The 18,191-nt window shown below is 33.9% G+C and overlaps 3 protein-coding genes across 5 annotated transcripts; all 3 read left to right on the top strand.

Annotated features, from left to right (window-relative positions):
• The first annotated feature begins 4,532 nt into the window (after positions 1 to 4,532).
• Positions 4,533 to 6,454, top strand: LOC125213853 (peptide deformylase 1A, chloroplastic-like). The gene is made up of 4 exons (XM_048114612.2): positions 4,533 to 4,895; positions 5,609 to 5,698; positions 5,779 to 5,846; positions 6,029 to 6,454. The coding sequence occupies exons 1-4, from the start codon at positions 4,548 to 4,550 to the stop codon at positions 6,267 to 6,269; spliced, it is 747 nt and encodes a 248-aa protein (XP_047970569.1). The 5' UTR covers positions 4,533 to 4,547; the 3' UTR covers positions 6,270 to 6,454.
• Positions 6,455 to 9,616: 3,162 nt separating this feature from the next.
• Positions 9,617 to 11,491, top strand: LOC125208908 (uncharacterized). 3 transcript variants are annotated; one of them, XM_048108434.2, is made up of 7 exons: positions 9,617 to 9,706; positions 9,984 to 10,046; positions 10,360 to 10,427; positions 10,541 to 10,735; positions 10,802 to 10,964; positions 11,078 to 11,211; positions 11,283 to 11,491. In XM_048108434.2, the coding sequence occupies exons 3-7, from the start codon at positions 10,423 to 10,425 to the stop codon at positions 11,374 to 11,376; spliced, it is 591 nt and encodes a 196-aa protein (XP_047964391.1). In that variant the 5' UTR covers positions 9,617 to 9,706; positions 9,984 to 10,046; positions 10,360 to 10,422; the 3' UTR covers positions 11,377 to 11,491. The 3 variants fall into 3 exon arrangements, with proteins under 3 accessions (XP_047964391.1, XP_047964392.1, XP_088922385.1); XM_048108435.2 differs by having other exon boundaries at positions 9,984 to 10,102; XM_089066259.1 differs by lacking the exon at positions 9,617 to 9,706 and having other exon boundaries at positions 9,737 to 10,046.
• A 5,999-nt stretch (positions 11,492 to 17,490) lies between these two features.
• On the top strand, positions 17,491 to 17,912 carry LOC148930661 (uncharacterized). Its single transcript, XM_089067466.1, has 2 exons — positions 17,491 to 17,655; positions 17,697 to 17,912. Exons 1-2 carry the CDS (start codon positions 17,491 to 17,493, stop codon positions 17,910 to 17,912), a joined length of 381 nt encoding a protein of 126 aa, XP_088923592.1.
• Positions 17,913 to 18,191: the final 279 nt, after the last annotated feature.

Genomic DNA, 18,191 nt, shown 5'->3' with positions numbered 1-18,191 from the left:
AAGATTACTCAAGACATGTTTTGCTAAAAAAGGATGATAAACAAATTAAGAACCGTATCATCAAACGCTCACATGGGGGGAATATCTCACCCGCCATTTTGCTCTATTTAACTAATTAATTAATTAATTTTATTTGAAAAAAAGTTTGTGTATTTATCATGATAATTAATGATGCATTAACAAAATACATTAATTTCGATACTTTAATTAATGTGGAATTTAATAGTGTGTGTAGCTTATTTGAATAGTTAACCTTTTATTGAATAATAATAATAATAATAATAATAATAATAATAATAATAATAATAATAATAATAATAATAATAATAATAATAATAATAATAATAATAATAATAATAATAATAGGTTCTCGTGCTTAATGTAGATGATAATGTTTGATGTTGATTCTTTAAGCATAAGCATGCAAGCCCATATTATATTAATTGGCATTATATTATTCTTATGATTTAGTATTAGTAATTAAGTCTTCTTACAAATTCTCAATGGTCAATTGATCTTCAAGAATGATTGAATCAAACAAGACTTTAGAATAGAATCGTAGTTTTTGAAAATAAAAATTATTATTAAATATAAGAAATTGATTGCGGAAATAGTTTTCCCACTAGTTATATGAGATTCAAATCTAAAACGAAAATGTTACAATAAAGAAAATAAAATTTGAAAACTATTAGTAAAACGGTGTTTTCGCCGCATTAAACAATCAACAAAGGCCAAAAACCATCATGCCTCCATACTCTCATTTGATTTCTCAACGCGTTTTGCAAGTTCCGTGTAAATTTTAAGTCATTTGAGATTGTAATTTATTCAACTTAGTTGGAATCGAGATTATTCATTTTTGTTTATTTGAAAATAGCATTAATAATGACTCCTTATCTATTTGTGTGGTGAATTAAATCTCACTTGGTTAGAGAGGAAATGTGTAAGATAACGTTTAACACACTATTTAAGATTCATTTGGTTGGAGAGAAACCATTTGAAAAATATTTCTTTTTCTAAAATTATTTAATATTCCACATATTCGACTTTATCTAAAATTATTTTAACTTTTTCTAAAATTATTGAATATAACTCAAGTTATTCACTAAATACCCCTACTAAAATCTCAAAATTACACTATATACGAGTTTGGTCATGCAGAAATGATTTTCTGAGTGGGGCGAAATAGACGCAGGTCAAATCATCGGTATCAACGAATTCCATCGATTTTGTGCGTTTCCGGGTGATTTCCACCCGAAAAGAAAACTAATGACAAGTAATGGCTGGCGGATGGATTACTTTTGAAGAGTAATTCGGAGAAGGACGATGGTACCTGTTATGACCGTTTCCGGTGGGGCTCCGACTATGGCCGCGGCTCGGACCTTGCCTGTGGCTGGGGTTAGGGCTGCGGCTGTAACTTCGATCGCGGTGCAAACCTTGCCTATGGCTGGGGCTAGGGCTGCGGCTGTAGCTTCGATTGCGCCAAGGATAGATGTGGGAGTCTGGTGAATTCATAAATAAAATATTTATGTACCTTTTTTTAAAAAAGTTATTTGATTATGTTTTTTTATGATAAATTTTTGTTATATATATTTATAATTTTAGAGTTTGTATGATGATAATATTGTTTATCATTTGATAAAATTATTTCACAGTATAAAGCAGGGACGAATCCAATGTTCTACCACAAGGGGCAAATGCCCCACCTCAAAAAAAATTTATATGCTATTTTATCATTAATTTCTAGGATTTTTTGAAATATCCTTTCATATGCCCCTGCTTAAATTCTTAAAATATATTTGTATAGATTCTTGCCCCACCTATATAGAATTTCTGGATCCGTCCCAGATATAAAGAGTGAAGAAAATAAAATGAGTAGTGCATTGCACCAGTGAGACAGTAATACTAATTAAGACATGACTCAAATCAATACAATTAATAATCGAATCAACTGAATTACCAAACCTACTCTCCAAGCAAGCTATGGATCAATTTATTGTCCATTCTAAAGTAGGATAAATCCAGAAATTGGATCAACTAAAAAAAAGTAACACAATAGTACGACGATATCATTACATTCAACTTTTCCAATCTAATAAGTGTATATATCATGATAAAATGCAGCTCAACAATAGTTGGCTAAGAAACCAACCACAGTCCAAAATAAGCATTATAACACATATAATTACATTACATAAGTAGAATAACAAATAAAAATTGAAGTAAATCTTAGGATGAAGCAATAATTAGGGAAAATTTAGAAGTTAACTCTAAGCTCCCCTCTTAAGCATTTGCTCAAAGTTTTCAAGAGACTCGAGCCTCTGAAGATGCAGCTGCTGCTTGAATTTCCTAATGAACGCTTCCGCGCTTGCGTTGATATCTTCTGTCGGCTTCCTCTCCAGCTTCTTTGGTGGCGGTGGCGGTGGCGCCACTTTTATCACACCTTCCCCGCCACATGATCTTTCTCTCAACACCACGCTTCTTTCTTCTTCTCCATTTTCATTGATTTTTGGGTAGGGAAAGGGTGATTTTATGGAACTCTTCATTTTAGCTATTTTTGGTGCTTTCTTTCTTTGATGATGATTTGCAATTGTTTGACTTAATTGGGATGGGCATTGGGCTGTCTGTATTTATAGATGAGAACTGAATTTGCGTTGTTGCCGACGCTAAAATAAAAATTGAAAATGCAGTCTTCCATGCTTTTTTATTTATTTATATATATGAAACGGTTTATTTTTCAAATCATGCATGCACGCATTTAATGTCACGCGATCACTTTAATTTTGAAAGGATGGGCTTAAATCTCAAAGAAATGGCGTATTAAAATCACTTCTTACAATACTTAGAAATGTCATTTATTACTTACTCCCTCCGTCCCATAAAAATATAAGCAATGGATATAACACGGAAATTAAAACAAAATTAGTAAAATAAGAGAGAGATAGGAGAATGGTAGTTAAAATAGTGTTAGTGGATAGTAGGACATACATTATTAAATTGTTATAACTTTTCAAAAATAGAATGTATATATTTTTATGGGACAGACGAAAATAGAAAGTGCATATACTTTTAATGGACGGAGGAGAGTATTTATAGATTTTATGGGTGCATATTTTGTCGTAAATCGTTCACACTATAGTTCTATTAATGCTATAGCAGCGTGCATTTTCCTAGAGGTGCACTCCTATATGCTCCGATTAAATCCGTTATAGACTGGTATCTGGATTTGATCTGGTCCGATCAAAATATATTTTAATTTTATAGTTAAATCATATAGAGATAAATTAAAAGTCAAAGAAGCCAACTTTGAAAGAATATGAGCTAGAATTTAATGTAAGAATTACCCACACGAATGTGATTAGAACAACTCAGAAGAGTAAAATCTTGCGGCTTAATCCATGCTAATTTATTAATTAATTGCCGAAAGCCGCAAACTTATCACCACATTTTGCGTTGTTTGTCCACTCAAATGCACGTTGGCTTACGTAGTTAGCTTTACGTGTTTGTGCTTCCAAATTCCATTTGCTTCTAGTTCTAGGATCAAAGTCGTCGAGCTATGATTATTTCTTACATTTAGTGTGATTATTAATGATTTTGTTTTAATATAAGTAAATCGACAATATCTAAGTAACCATTAATTAAGATTTGAAATATGCGAGCAAGTGTTAATACGTGTAATTTCACGACAAATATAATTTTTTTAGAAGAGACAAATATCAAATTTAAATACTATACTAGTAGTATATTGTAAGGGTTACCAATTAAATGTGAGCATCCATAGTTTAGTTGGATTGGATTTGAATAATATGAGTAATAAATAGCTCATCTGTAACAATTAATTGAGCGTATAGGTTTGCTATTTTTTAGTATGAATATGGGACAAATAATATTAATAAGGTTTGGGCTATTAGAGTATCAAATACTCACTCCGTCCCAAAGATAAGTGAGCCAAAACTTTTTGGCACGAGATTTAAGAAAATGAGATTTTGTTAGTAAAATGGAAAGTGAATAAAATAAGAGAGTTAATAGAGTAGAGAGAAAAAGTAAGAGAGAGAATGTCCACAAAAGAAATGAGTCACTTATCTTGGGACGTCCCAAAAAGGAATGTGAATCGCTTATCTTGAGACGGAGGGAGTACAAAAATTTTGGGCTATTAGAGTATCAGTACAAAAATTTCACTTCATATTACTCCCTCTGTCCCTCAAAATTCGTTACCATTTGACCTGACGGTTGACACAGATTTTAAGAAATGTAATTGAAGTGAATAGGAATGAGTTAGTGAAAAGTATGACCCATTATAAAAATTGGTAAAAGTGAAAGGTTGCAAATTTTTAAAGGCGGACGAAAAAGGAAATAAGTGACAAATTTTTATAGACGGGGGTAGTAGTATATAAAATGTAATTTGAATTGTTCATCATCATGGGCAAACAAGATTTTCTTAGAAACAAACTTAAGCCCAATAAAAATGGCAATTTCAATTTTGAGCCCAGCTTTTTATTTTTCTAGAATAAAATAAAATGCAAATCAAAGAGCTGCAAAATTGGTTGGCAATGGAATTATCCATTCAAAGATTCACTCACCGCATTCTTCCCTTAACTCATCACTACTTCAGACCCATTTCGCGGACCCGACCCGGCGCATTCGGACCTCCTGTAAGAAACCGGAGCTCCAGTTCGGCAGCCCGAGCCGGATGGTTCCTGGGCATGCGCGAGAAGAAGGATGTGCTGCCGGAGATCGTGAAAGCCGGCGACCCGGTCCTCCACGAACCGGCTCAGGAGGTTCGACCCGAGGAAATCGGGTCGGATCGGATCCAGAACATTATAGATTCGATGGTGAAGGTGATGAGAGCGGCGCCTGGGGTTGGCCTCGCTGCTCCACAAATTGGCATCCCTTTGAAGGTTAGTCAGTATCCTCATTTTTCATCTGGGGAGAATTTATGATTTAATTGGAATTGTTAAGCTAGGTAGTGACATTATGGAATTATAGGTTTTGAAAAGGTTAGTAGGATTGGACGACTTTGATTGAATTGGAGCAGGGTTTAAAATTTTGAACTGTTATTGTTCATCAATTACATTCACTTTTATTCTAATCTCTCCATGTTGTAGAAGAAATATGAAAATTCATGATTTTACTAATGGTTCATTTGGTAGCCCTGGTGAGCTAAAACCAAGATATAAAAATTATGTTGCTGGTTTGATAGATAAAATTGAAAACAAATATAGAATTAGTGTGGTGTTTTGTAAATTGTAGCCTTGATTGTTTCGTAGATTAAGCCGTATAGTTACGTTTTTGTCCTTTCCACCTTCCACTTTGCTTTACCCGCAGCTGCCTCTTCCCCTGCCGAACTCACATCCAACATAAAAATTAAATTGAACCAAATACCAAAATCAAAATCTTACAAAAAGGCTGAGATTACTAATCATTGGAGGAACAATGAACTAGAGACCGCTCGCGTCTTATCACTCACTTCTACCGAATACTAAGATAACATTGTCTGGTCCAGATTAATAAGCTAATATTGGCTAATCTTTCTTACCAAAGAGACCGTAATTGTGTTTGCATTTGTTGAATTGGTAGAGTTGAAAGTCCTTTTCTGTTTGTCTGCAAACAGATAATTGTTCTGGAAGATACAATAGAGTACATGAGATATACGACAAAGGAAGAGATCAAGGCACAAAACAGACAACCTTTTGATCTTTTGGTATGTAAATATCAAAATGAGCATCTGATATGGTTATGAGACTCAATTTTAGGGTAAAGTCCAAAGCTCTTTTAGTGCAGGTTGTGATCAACCCCAAGTTGAAAAAGAAGGGCAACCAAAGTGCTTTCTTCTTCGAAGGCTGTTTGAGGTAATACAAAGGGAACATTATACTTACGTTATTTGTGTACTTGCTGGAACTCGACAATTTTATTTGAATTATTGGTCAGCCTTGATAGACAGTCCGCACCACATATTACTTGAAACATGCTAAAGTCACAGGTCTTCGTTTCCTTGTCTTGCTCAAATGTGATGGAATTCATTTATATGCAGCGTTGATGGGTTCAGAGCGATAGTGGAACGACACTCAGAGGTGGAGGTTACAGGTTTTGACCGATTTGGCCAAGCAATCAAAGTTGATGCTTCGGGGTGGCAAGCTAGGATTTTTCAACACGAATGCGATCATCTTGATGGAACACTCTACGTCGACAAGATGGTGCCAAGAACATTCCGAACTGTAGAAAATTTGGATTTGCCACTCGCTGCTGGTTGCCCTAAATTGGGTGCTCGCTAACCATTTGCGTTTAAGAAACTCACCAGAATTCTATTGGAAATTGTTTTTGCTTCTTCTTTTTGTCGCATTAATTCGTCAAGGATGTATGCCGAAGAGTAAAACTAAGCACAATTTGATTGTGACAAACATGCTCATTGATGATATTTTTGACATGTTATGTGAATTAGATTCTTTTTCTTTTTGTATGCATACTCGTCCTACTATTTAAACTAAGTTCTTTGTTTTTTATTTTGATAATATTTTTATTTATTCGATGTTAAAGGTTGAGCTGATCAACAACTCTTCTTGATTTGGGAGTTTGGGAAATATAGCCGTTGGAACAGCGAGACTCAAGATTGGGAGACCGTTGAGTGTAACTAATTTTGGGAAAGGAGCTGGGCATAGTGGTTGAGTTAGTTAGCTCACTTCTTGAATAATGCAGCGGGATATATAAGTACTGCAGTCAAAAGGAGATTCATTTTAATTCAAGAGTAAAATCATCAAGTGAGAAGTAAGTGAGTTCTTCAACTGTGCGATATAGCTCTCAAAGCAGTGTAGTCTTTGAGCGAGTTGAGAGAAATCTTCATCTTGTAAGTTCTTAGTGAGATTGAGAGTTTCTTGTATTCCTCCAGTTGATTCATCAATAAAGCACACACTAGTTTCTGCCCGTGGACGTAGGCCTAGAGCCGAACCACGTAATTGTCGTGTTCATTTTCTTTTCTTGTTGCTGTTTTGTTCAAGCTCTGCACTCTATCTTCACATTCGATCATTGAACGAAACAAGTTACTAGGGGGAGGGGGGCAATCCGTTATTACTCCATCCGTTTATCAATAAATATCTCATTTTGTAGGAGTTTCGAACTCGGGTCTAGCATGTTTAGAGACAGAAGCTGAGACCATCTACCCTAGATATATTATATCTAGGTTTAATCATCATGAATATACTATATCTAGGTTTAATCCAAATTGCCGAGGGGCCCATGGGCCCCCAGGCCCCAGTGTGGCTTCGTCACTAAAGCCAACTATGTCAACCCAAATTCAATGCATGAGTGATAGTGTTGGTGTGATATAAATTTTATGGGTAGCCATCACTATCATAATAAATATTGCGTAAGAGGTTGTAGTTGGATACACATTTGTGTTTGATACATAGATACATACACAAACAAAGACATTGGTATTCAATACTATCCATTTCTCCAAAGTGAGGATGATGCTATTAATTTTGTTTCACCAATTCCCTTCATCACAATGATATCATGTACAAAAATACAAAAACAACACAGTTAGATATTGTAAAATTTGGATGATTTGATAGCCATCCTCCAATTTAAATGACATTTAATAGTGCACTGCATATGGGGTTTGTTCGGGGGGGGAGTTGAGGCTATCGATTGAGGAAGGATGAGATCGGATAGATTTTGAAAACACTAACGCTTTGATTCACTCTGTTTATGAATTAAAATACACATTGATCATAACTACACCATATGTATTGTAGTTTTACAAATCTATTTTGACTACGATTTTTTTGAATGTATATATATGTATGCAGTATATAACTTAAGGGATCTCGATTTACCAATAATTTTAGTAAGCAAATCAAATTCTAAATTTTGAATCTAAACCAAAGAAGTTCATGAGACAAGACAAAAAGATGCCCAACTAGTTTTGGCTTATATTAATCCTTACTTTTGAGTAACATCAATGCTAATGCTAATATTATTTGATCTGACCAAGCAACATCGATTCTTATTTTTCTCTCTCTCCCCTTTTCCATTTTTATATTTTATTGGTAACTCATCTTGGAAAATTGAAGAATAAAAGCATCTATATTATGTGTGCGCCCTTGCCTTGGGCCTGAACTCTTGCCAAGTCATTATTCTCTTCTACTTTTGTTTCAGACAACAACTCCTACAATATACGCCCTCTTCCAAGGCCAAGAACATTTGACTTACATTATTCATTATTATACTTCTAAAACTAAAATACGAAACAATATATAAAATGAAAATACTTCTTAGATATATATAATAAAATAAAATAAAAATCCTAAAAATTAGTACATTAATACTCTTTTTCATCCATGAAAAGAATGAACATTTGGATTGACATGAGTTTTAATTTATAATTGGTAAAGTAAGAGAAAATGAGATAATGGTAGTGTTGTTAGTAGAGAGTTAGCTCTATATCATTAGTAGTGTGTTGTAATTGTATAAGTTGTAAATAAAATGAAATACATGGGAAATGTGACGTTTAACTATTTCAAAATTAGACAGTTCATACTATTCATAGATGAAGTACTAAAAAAATAATTAATACTTTTCGGGAAAGGAGAAAGTATATAATCCGGTCCAAGTGCTTCCGGAGCATCTCAAACCCAGGCTCTCTCGTGCCCCTCAGTCTCTGAGCATTGTAGACTTCTTAGGAATTCTGGTCTCAATTCAATTTTTTCGTATTAAATTATTCTGCAACTATACATCTCAATGTTTACTTTGCAAGTTATGTTAAAAAAAAGTTATATGCATTTTATATGTGTTTATTTTGCTACAAATTTTTATGGACCCTCAAAAAAACTACAAATCGAATAATCTATCAAAAAATTACATATACTAATTATAATCTAAACTATAATATCTTAACTTGTTATATCTATCGTCCAAAGTAATTACTATATCTCCTTGATCTGACATAGAATTTGTATCTTAACTTTCTCTTGTTGACTCTATATAAGAGGAATTTTATGGACTAGTTATATTATTTCCCTACTAAAACAAAACCTCTTATTTTATTATCGAATTATAAAATTATATAGCTGGTTTATAGTACATTGGCAGCCCAACGGAAAGAAATAAATTATAAAAATTTATAAAAAAGAAATATTAACAAATGAAGTCATTAAAGGCTGAAGTCCTACCCTATCTCTATATGGTTCCGTCATTGGTGGTTAATGCTTGATGTCAAAAGTTTTAGGACTTTAAAATTTCTGTTCATTTATTAATAAAAATGACAATATATAGTAGTGATAAAGTCATAAAAATGTGTAATTATTTACAGTGTCAGATCTGTTCTTAGTTACTCCCTCCGTTTTTTCATAGTTGAGATGGAACTTTTCGGTACGGAGTTTTAGAAATGAATGTTGGGCGTGTTAAACAAATAGATAAAAAAGTAAGAGAAAGGAAAAGGTAGAGAGAGTAAAATAAGAAAGAGGAAAAAGTTAGCATATAAGGAAACGACTCAACTATGAAGAAACGGTGGGAGTATATTTTGAGTTCTCTAATTTGTTTAATCATAATTGGAGTGTGTGGTTCTTGGGCCCATTTTGTAGAGCAACTACATATGGCCCAGCCCATTAATGAATTTACATCTCCCGCCAAAACTAAGCTTAGCCTCTGAATATCACACTAGGACATTTGTCAGAAATCTATCGCCTTCCACAATTTCAAAGTTCAGAAAACGGTAATTACTGATTGATGGATGCAAGCCTTTCAAATTTCGTTGTTCTTTATGCGATCTTAGCTAGTACTCTGATTTAATTTATTCTAGAAGTTTGAATTGTAACACGATTTCAAAAATCGAAAATCGTCTCGTGAACCTCTTCATCATGTTCAATTGTCTGTTTTCGGTCTGTTAACTCTGTTTCACTTGCGCTCCTTATTTGATCTTGTTGATTGAAGGAGTTTTTTGCTGAGGAATTTCTGTACCTATTGTGTTTGATGAAATGACTGTGTTGCAGTTTGGCTGCAAATATTTGGAATCGTTTGTGAAATTTGGGGCAAAATGTACTGAAGGAAAGCAGGTGAGTTAGTGAAGGAATTTGCTAGTGTTGAACATGGCCAGATTTTTACTTTCAATGTAAGCAGCACAGATCTTCAATTTATGTGGAGCTTGATTTGCATTTTTAAAGGTCTTATGATGGTATTGATAGGAAAAAATGTGACAATTAAATCAAGCTATAATCATTTCAGCAATTCTGACTACTCTTCTACTTGCCTATGCTCATGGCTTGAAATTCTTTCTACTGTACTTGGCATGATTAAATCTTTACTGCTAGGATATAAGTGCAAGTTCGTTTTTTTGTTCACTCTCACATCGTTTCTATGCATACACAGAATGACCTTTTTGCTCAAGTTCTTGAAGAATGTGATGTGCATCTCCTTCACCTTCAGCCTTTAATGAGGTTAGCTTTTTAGTGCATTTTGTATGCTTACAGTCTTATGTACAGCCCTTTTTCCATGACTTCAGATTTCTATGCTGGTTTCCTATTCAAATTATTGGATTTGATGATGCTAGGAAAATACAAGAGCATGAAAATAACTTGAAAGATAAAAGGAGTTTGGAAGAGGAGATTGGAATTTCAGAAGATGGTACGAGCAACACTGAAGCTGAGAAGAAACTCATCCAAAATGCTTTGAAATCTGATCAGTTTGGGGCACTGGTGCATCACCTTTCACTGGTCCGGAATAAGCGCTGTCTCATGGCTTACGTGTGAGTAATCAGACCTCACTCTCAGCCAACATTTTTCTTTTAAAGGCCATAACCTTGTTTTTATAGATATAAACGGGCAGAAGTCATCAGAAGCTTGGGATGGATGGTCGACAGCGTGCTTCCTGAAGAAATCCAAGAGAAACTCGGTACTAGTGAAAAAGAGTATTTCAAAAATCATGCTGCAACTCTACAATCCTACATGGCAGAGCTCGATCTTCATCTGACTGTGGTAACTAATTCTATGCACTGCACACAACCTTATGCAGGAGCAGGAGAGTATGCTCTTGTTAGTACATGATTTGCACGATCATGTAGTCTATCTTATGTTGAGGTGATATACAGGATATGATTCCTCCAAAAGATCCGCTCATAAAGGTGAGAGTCCTTGATGATATTGGTGGGATTGCACTGAGTGATCAAGTAGCCAACTTATCATGTTCCTGCGACGAACTGATGCTGAGCAATACATCACTCAGGTAGCTCTGCAACTTATCTGTTAATCACATCTTCTGTGGCAATTGGACTGAAACTGTATTGATATGAACAGGGCCGAATGGAAGAGCTCACTGACTGACTTGATTGGAGGTCGCAGTGTTGAAATCGTTCTTTGTGTAGAAATTAAACTGGTTTTACAGCACTGATTAAATGGTAAATGTGATTGATACACGTAAAATTATAAACTGTGTCTAAATGTTGGTGGAGGTAAAATATGATGCTGTTGATTTTCTCCAATTCAACTCAGTAAATTTCAGTTATTTCAGCACAAAAAATGAAATAAAAATATGTCACCAACATAATGGTTCGAAAGAAAGTGACGTCTGTTGTAATTATGAGGTCCAATGTACCAATAAGATATTCCATAAATATGATTGAAAGTTTGAAACCATTAAAGCCATTAATTAATCTATCTATACTAATATAGAGTGAGAGTTGTATTAAAAATAACAAGATTGCCATTGATGGCTGTTTTGGCGGAACTGTTTTGTTATGTGTTTCATTAATATAATTTTTTTATTATTTCAAAACTGTTGCTCGGTTCAATTTACAATACAATTTAAATAATTTTTTTTATTTCAAAACTGTTGCTCATCCATTATTCAATTTCCAATGCAATTAGTACCTGAAAAAAATAATTTAATATGTTAGTTTTCTTGACTATAAACACATAAGATCAATAAAGAACCAGAAGATAATCCTTACCAGGAACAGGCATGAGCATGTTATAGTCTAAAGCAAGAACTTTCAAGTATTTCAGCTAACAATGTCAGCCTGCAAAAACTGAAAGCTTAATGTTATTAAGATACAATTTCTCAAGATACAAGAGTACAATATAAGAGATATAAACATACAGGAATTTTTCAAGCAGAAATAATTTTTACAATAACTGATTATGTTCTCGATAAACACTTTTAAGAATAATTTCCTACGCAAAAGGGGCTATAAATAATTTAGTTCTGAATATGTTAAACCTAAACACATTTATGGATAATTGAGTTCTGACACAAATTCGTTATGTCATATGTAACTGGAGTGATAAAATCTTAGATAAATTCGTCTATTAAGCTTAAGATTTCATAGTTTCCATAGCTTCCATGCGTGAGAACACATGTTCCTCCCTTTGTATTGATTGTGTATTCTGCATTTCTCTCTCCTCCTCCTTCAATGACTTTTAGGTTTTTTAAAACCGACTTGTATTCCTGAGATAGATGTTAAATTTAAATAGACCATATTCAATAATATAGTGTTTATTGGCCAAGTTAGATGGTCCACTGATGAATAGGTTTAAATAGATTTTCAAGTTTCATTCCTTTTTTATTTATGATTTAGCCATTTTTAGTGTATATATATGTATATATATATATTTATATGTTACATATATTCTGTAGATTATTTTATTATTTAATTATTAGTTCAATGTAAGTATGGATTTAATATCTATGTTTTTTTTCTAAGACTTAATATTTATCACACAATTTCGCTTTTTACAAATCCTATTATTATTTGGGTATGTTTGTGTTTCCTTTTATTATATTTATATATTTTATATTATATATTTATATATATTAAAAAGAGTCCTATTAACTACAAATCCACCCTTAAAGACCGAATTAGAGATCAAATTAGGGCCACTCATTTTTCTTAATCTTATGGATATGATTAATTTACAATTAATTTAATATTTTAATAAATAAAAACGTTTTTTTTTAGATTTTTTTTAATTATTTTTTTTAAATTTTTTTTAAAATTTTTTTATTCGATAAAAACTTGCTGGAGTAAATAATGAACTATATTCACTACATAATGAACTAAATGAATGTATGTTATGAACTTATTACTTCATTCAGTCGTGCTATTACTTCATTCTGTTAGTTTATTACTTCATTTATTTATGTTATTACTTCATTCTATTAGTTTATTACTTCATTCCGTTAGTTTATTACTTCATTCAGTCATGCTATTACTTCATTCCATTAGTTTATTACTTCATAATGTGTTATGACATAATTATCTTTCAGTTGGGTTTAGGGTTATTACTTCATTCAGTCATGTTATTACTTCATTCCGTTAGTTTATTACTTCATTCAGTCATGTTATTGTTATGAGCTTATTACTTCATTCAGTCGTGCTATTACTTCATTTCGTTAGTTTATTACTTCATTTATTCATGCTATTACTTCATTCAGTCGGCACGGGTTTTAAGAAATGTAAAGGAAAGTTGGTTAAAAAAGATGATTCACTTGGATTTTGCATGACTTTAGAGGGTAGTTTTACTTGGTTTTGATCATATATTGTGTACTTTGAGACATGGTTATAGCTACTTCTCTATTATGTTGGTATTTTGACCATTTTGTGAAAAATGTGTAGAAAAATGTACAAAATATGTGGATGTGCAGCTGCTCAATGTTCGAGACAGATTTTCTGGATATTTTGAAGTCCGATTCGCATGTAATTCATACCATTCTCTCCGTCTTCAAAAGAGTTTCGTGTGGATATCTTAAACGTCTCAATCGGAGTTCGGTAGAAGAAGTTATGGCCGTTTTACCAAGACTGCGCAGAGCAGTGATATAGCTGGCGACCCGCCAGGTTCGCATGCAAACGAACCTGGCGACCCGCCTGCAAAACACGAAAAAAACGCCGTATGCAGCTGGCGACTCGCCAGCTTCGACGCACACCCAACCTGGCGACCCGCCAGCTTCGTCGGACAGCTTATTTCGGGCCCAAAGTCAACCCTAGGTATATATATGCCTAGGAAACGCCTCCAAACACAACATACACGCCTCCTACCCCCCCCCCCCCCCCAAAAAAAAAAAATATACCACTTTTTCACCTAGAAAGAAGAGAAGAACGAGCAGAAGACGAGTATTCATTGCAAGATTGAAGACGAGGCCTCCAATCCGCCCAATCCAATTCTAGGAGTTTCTACTTTTAGTTTTATTCTTATTCAAACAATGTTTTTGAATATTTCTTTGAATATTTCTTTGACTTTTGTGTTGAACATGAGTAGCTAAATCCTTCGTAGAGTTCTACGGGGGAGATACAATTATTCTTATGTTTAATTGATTTCCTTTTTTCTATGCCTTGGCTCATGTGGTTATTTTGATTTCTTCGGTGCTTATACGTTTATTTGACTAATCACCTTATAAATGCATGTGGATTTTACTACAAGAACTGAGAAGTGAGTAGTTTAATTTGAAAGAGAAGAAATTGACGTCTTTGCCAATATAATCGAGAGATTTGAGCCTTTGAATGAAGCTAAGTATCTTAGGAGCTATTAGGAGTTGTTGCCTTAGTTCTAGGAAGGAGACTTCGGTTCTAGGTAACAATCTACAAATTATATGCTTTGAGAAAAGATATAGTTTTACCTTAGTGATAGCTTAATAACCCTTGAGACCCTTTGTTGGCATAGTTAGGAAGTTAGTTGAGCATAGGATAGTTGTTATCGATCCCGTAGGATTCTACCTTCTCATCCTTGATCTACATCCGTTTTCTTATTTGCTTTTAGTTCTCTAGTTATTTTTAATTGTTTTTACCTTGCTTTTAAATAGATTCAGAAAAACCAAAATTCCGATTCATCTAGATAGTAGTTGAGGTTGATTCGTGGTAATTAGGTTGACACTCATTGTCTCTGTGGATACGATACTGATGTGGATCCATGTATTTTGTGATCCATTTCCCAAGGATTTATCCAATTTGTAGGTGATTGATCTAATATTTTTGTGAAGTAGATTTTCTATTGTATCAATAATGGCAACCCAACAAGAATTTAGGAAACTAAGATGATCAAAACAAGAAGTAACATTGGATAGAGTGGAAATTGTGATACATAGTCATTGATGAGGCAAGCTAAGACACTTACAACATACTAACATGCATCCATGGCTAGATCTTCAAGGGAACCACAAACCTCAAAGCATACCTCTACTTGATCCATGCTTGAACTAGTAATTGATGGAAATCCCATGCTTGAACTAGCAATTGATGGATTCAAGCAACCTAAATCTAGGAATTGGATAGAAACCCTCTCCAAGAGGAAACAAAGCTCTCAAGCATATAATTCAGCAAAAACCTAAGGAAATGGAATAACATCAAGAGGTATTTATACTATGGGTCCAAAAATAGAAAGTTGGCCCACAAAATCTAAAAATCGGCATAATCGCCCGGTCGGGCGTTTTTCACATGTCAAAATGCCCGGCCCAGGCGTTTTCCCTGTCCCCGGGCGTTTTGCACAGTAAAAAAACGCCCGGCCGGGCGTTTTTCCCGAAGCTCCCGGCCTTCTCTGCGCGACTTCCGTAAAACCGCCATAACTCCCTCATTCGGACTCCGATTGGGATGTGCAAGATACCCACGCAAAGCCGTTTCTAAGACGAAGACAATGGTGGCAGTTTCATAGCTTTCGGATATCATCTCGATAGGACGGTTTTTGGTTGAATCCAGCTGTAGCTGAAATCCTTGACGCACGACCTCCATGATCGTATCATACTCCCCTTCTTGGAAAGGATTTGTCCTCAAATCCGAGCCTTCTCTATTCCTTGCACCCTCGGGAGGCCATCTAGCTTTATTGGATCCTTGACATGTCTTCTCTTTCATCCTTGGGCCCCAATCAACCCATGGTTCACGCCGAAGGGAGGATCCTTGACGTCGAGCACCTGTGGTCATATCAGATACTCTTTGCTTACTATTTGCTACATTAGCCTCGTACACTTGCGGGTATACTTGTGTTAAAAATAAGTTGAGTCAAAAGATAGTGGAATGTGGGTCCTACTTTTTTATATTAGTTTTATAATAAAATGTTAGTGGAAAAATGTTAGTGGAATGTGGGGCCTAATACCATTTATGGAATATTCTAACCGGGACTCCTAAAGTGGGACATCCAAAAATGGTAAACCGGGACTCTTAAAGTGGAACGGAGGGAGTATTAAATTATTTATTTAATTTAATTAGTTACATTATTAAATTTGTTTTGTATCTTAGGTGAAATAAGGATATCTACACATTTTGATGCTTCAAATGTGCTTATCAATCCTGACACTTCTGAAGTAAAGCAATTTAGGAACAGGTTTTAAATCTCAGATTTTGCAATTTGAGTGCCAGTATTTGTTGACTACCTTATTAGTTACACTAACTAAGTTAAATTTTAATGAAATCTCAGATTCTGCAATTTGAGAATTTGAGTGCCAGTATTTGTTAAGTGCCTTATTATTTACACTAACTAAGTTAAATTTGAATTATTTCGTTCCTTAATCAACAGGGGATTCAAGGTTCAGAATTCTAGAATCCTTAGGCCAAGTTCCACAAATTATTACTTCTGAATTTGATAATCTTGACTTGAAGACATTAGAGAATGCTTATTGCCTTGATGTATTTTATTTTTTTATGAGAATTATTTTGAACACTTAACCTTAGTAATAATAAAAACAACAATAATGTATAATCTTATGTCAGTTTGTTTCTTATTTTGATTCACAGGGTGGATCATATTGGGCAGTTGGCAGGTTGAGTATGTAGAATGTCATTATGAGACGTGGTGTTATGATGCATGCAAGGTTTGTTATAAAAAGGTTGATGAATTCTCTCCAGGAAAATATAATTGTTCGGTCTGTACGAAGACTTATGGTCATTCATTGAAAAGGTTTGAGAAAGCTGTATTAAACAATTTCCAGAGCTACAACATAGTTAATGAATACAAATTAATTATAGTTTCTGATATGACACGTTTGAGTTATATTTTATGCAGATATAGGTTTGTTATAAACATTGTCGATAATACAAGCAATGCTTCCTTACTGATGTGGGACAGAGAACTTGCAATTTTGTTAGGAAAGAAAGTTTCCGACGTTATTGTATCTCCTTATGAGGTATATTTTTAGCTAATTATATTTTAGATTCTATAGAATAGATTATTTGATACTCCCTCTGTTCCATAGTAATAGGGGCATTTTTCCGTTTCCGTTCGTTCCATAGTAATAGAGTCATTTCCCTTTTTAGTAAAAGTCAACATATTTTTCCACACCTACTTTACTCTCTCTTACTTTTTTCTATTTTCATCTCTCTATCTTTTTTATTTTTCACTTTATTCTTTCTTTACTTAACTCACCTAGCACAATTTTTCTTAATCTCCGTGCCGAAAATTTTTGCCTCCATTACTATGGAACGGAGGGAGTACTATTTTTGTTACTCAAATTCATCAATGTGACTATATTCCTAAGGAGATAGAGGATAAACTTTTGGGCCAAAATTGCTTATTTAAACTTCAGATGATACATAACTTGGAGATTCCTATGAGATATCCTTTCAAAGTCATTAAAGTTTGCAATTTGCCCGAAATTGTTGATAAGTATGTGCCTGAAAGTTTGGATTCACAGCCTGTTTCCCCTGGGTTAAAATTGTCTAACATGTTGTTTGGATCAGAACTTGTTGAGGTATTTACTTTGATTATCGTGTTTTATCTTATTTAATATAGTTTGTTACTGATCATATACTTTTACATATTTCTGATAAAGCATTTGTCACTCCTGATTTATCAATTATAGCTAAGGAGAGTAGTCTTGAATGTGATGTTGAAAGCCCAGTTAAAAGATGTTTGGAGGTGGATTTTGATAATGAAAATGATTCCTCTGGTGAAATGTTGAAGAAGAAGAAGAAGAAGAAAGAGGAGAAGGATAGTGGTTCTGATTAGTTGGATGTTGAAACAATTGTGTTTTGCTTATGTTGGATGGCTTTAGCTGATGATTTAATATTGTATTCCCTTTTGCATTGTGTTTTCCCTTTTTGCATTGTTCGATGGCTTTAGATGATGATTTAGTATTATATTGAAGATTCTGAGGTTTTATTTTATAATCCTTTTTTTTTTATTTCAGTTATATTTTACTTCTTATAGTTATTAGTTATGCTTCCCAGACATATAGAAGATTTAAAATTTAATATAATATATAATCATTTTAGCAAACATTACAGG

The sequence above is a fragment of the Salvia hispanica genome, chromosome 3 (assembly GCF_029641045.1).
Source record: "Salvia hispanica isolate PSC_SH4W2 chromosome 3, Shi_PSC_v1, whole genome shotgun sequence".
Lineage (NCBI taxonomy): Eukaryota > Viridiplantae > Streptophyta > Magnoliopsida > Lamiales > Lamiaceae > Salvia > Salvia hispanica.
Note: the sequence above shows the minus strand (reverse complement) of the source record. Positions and strands in the feature narration are given on the sequence as shown.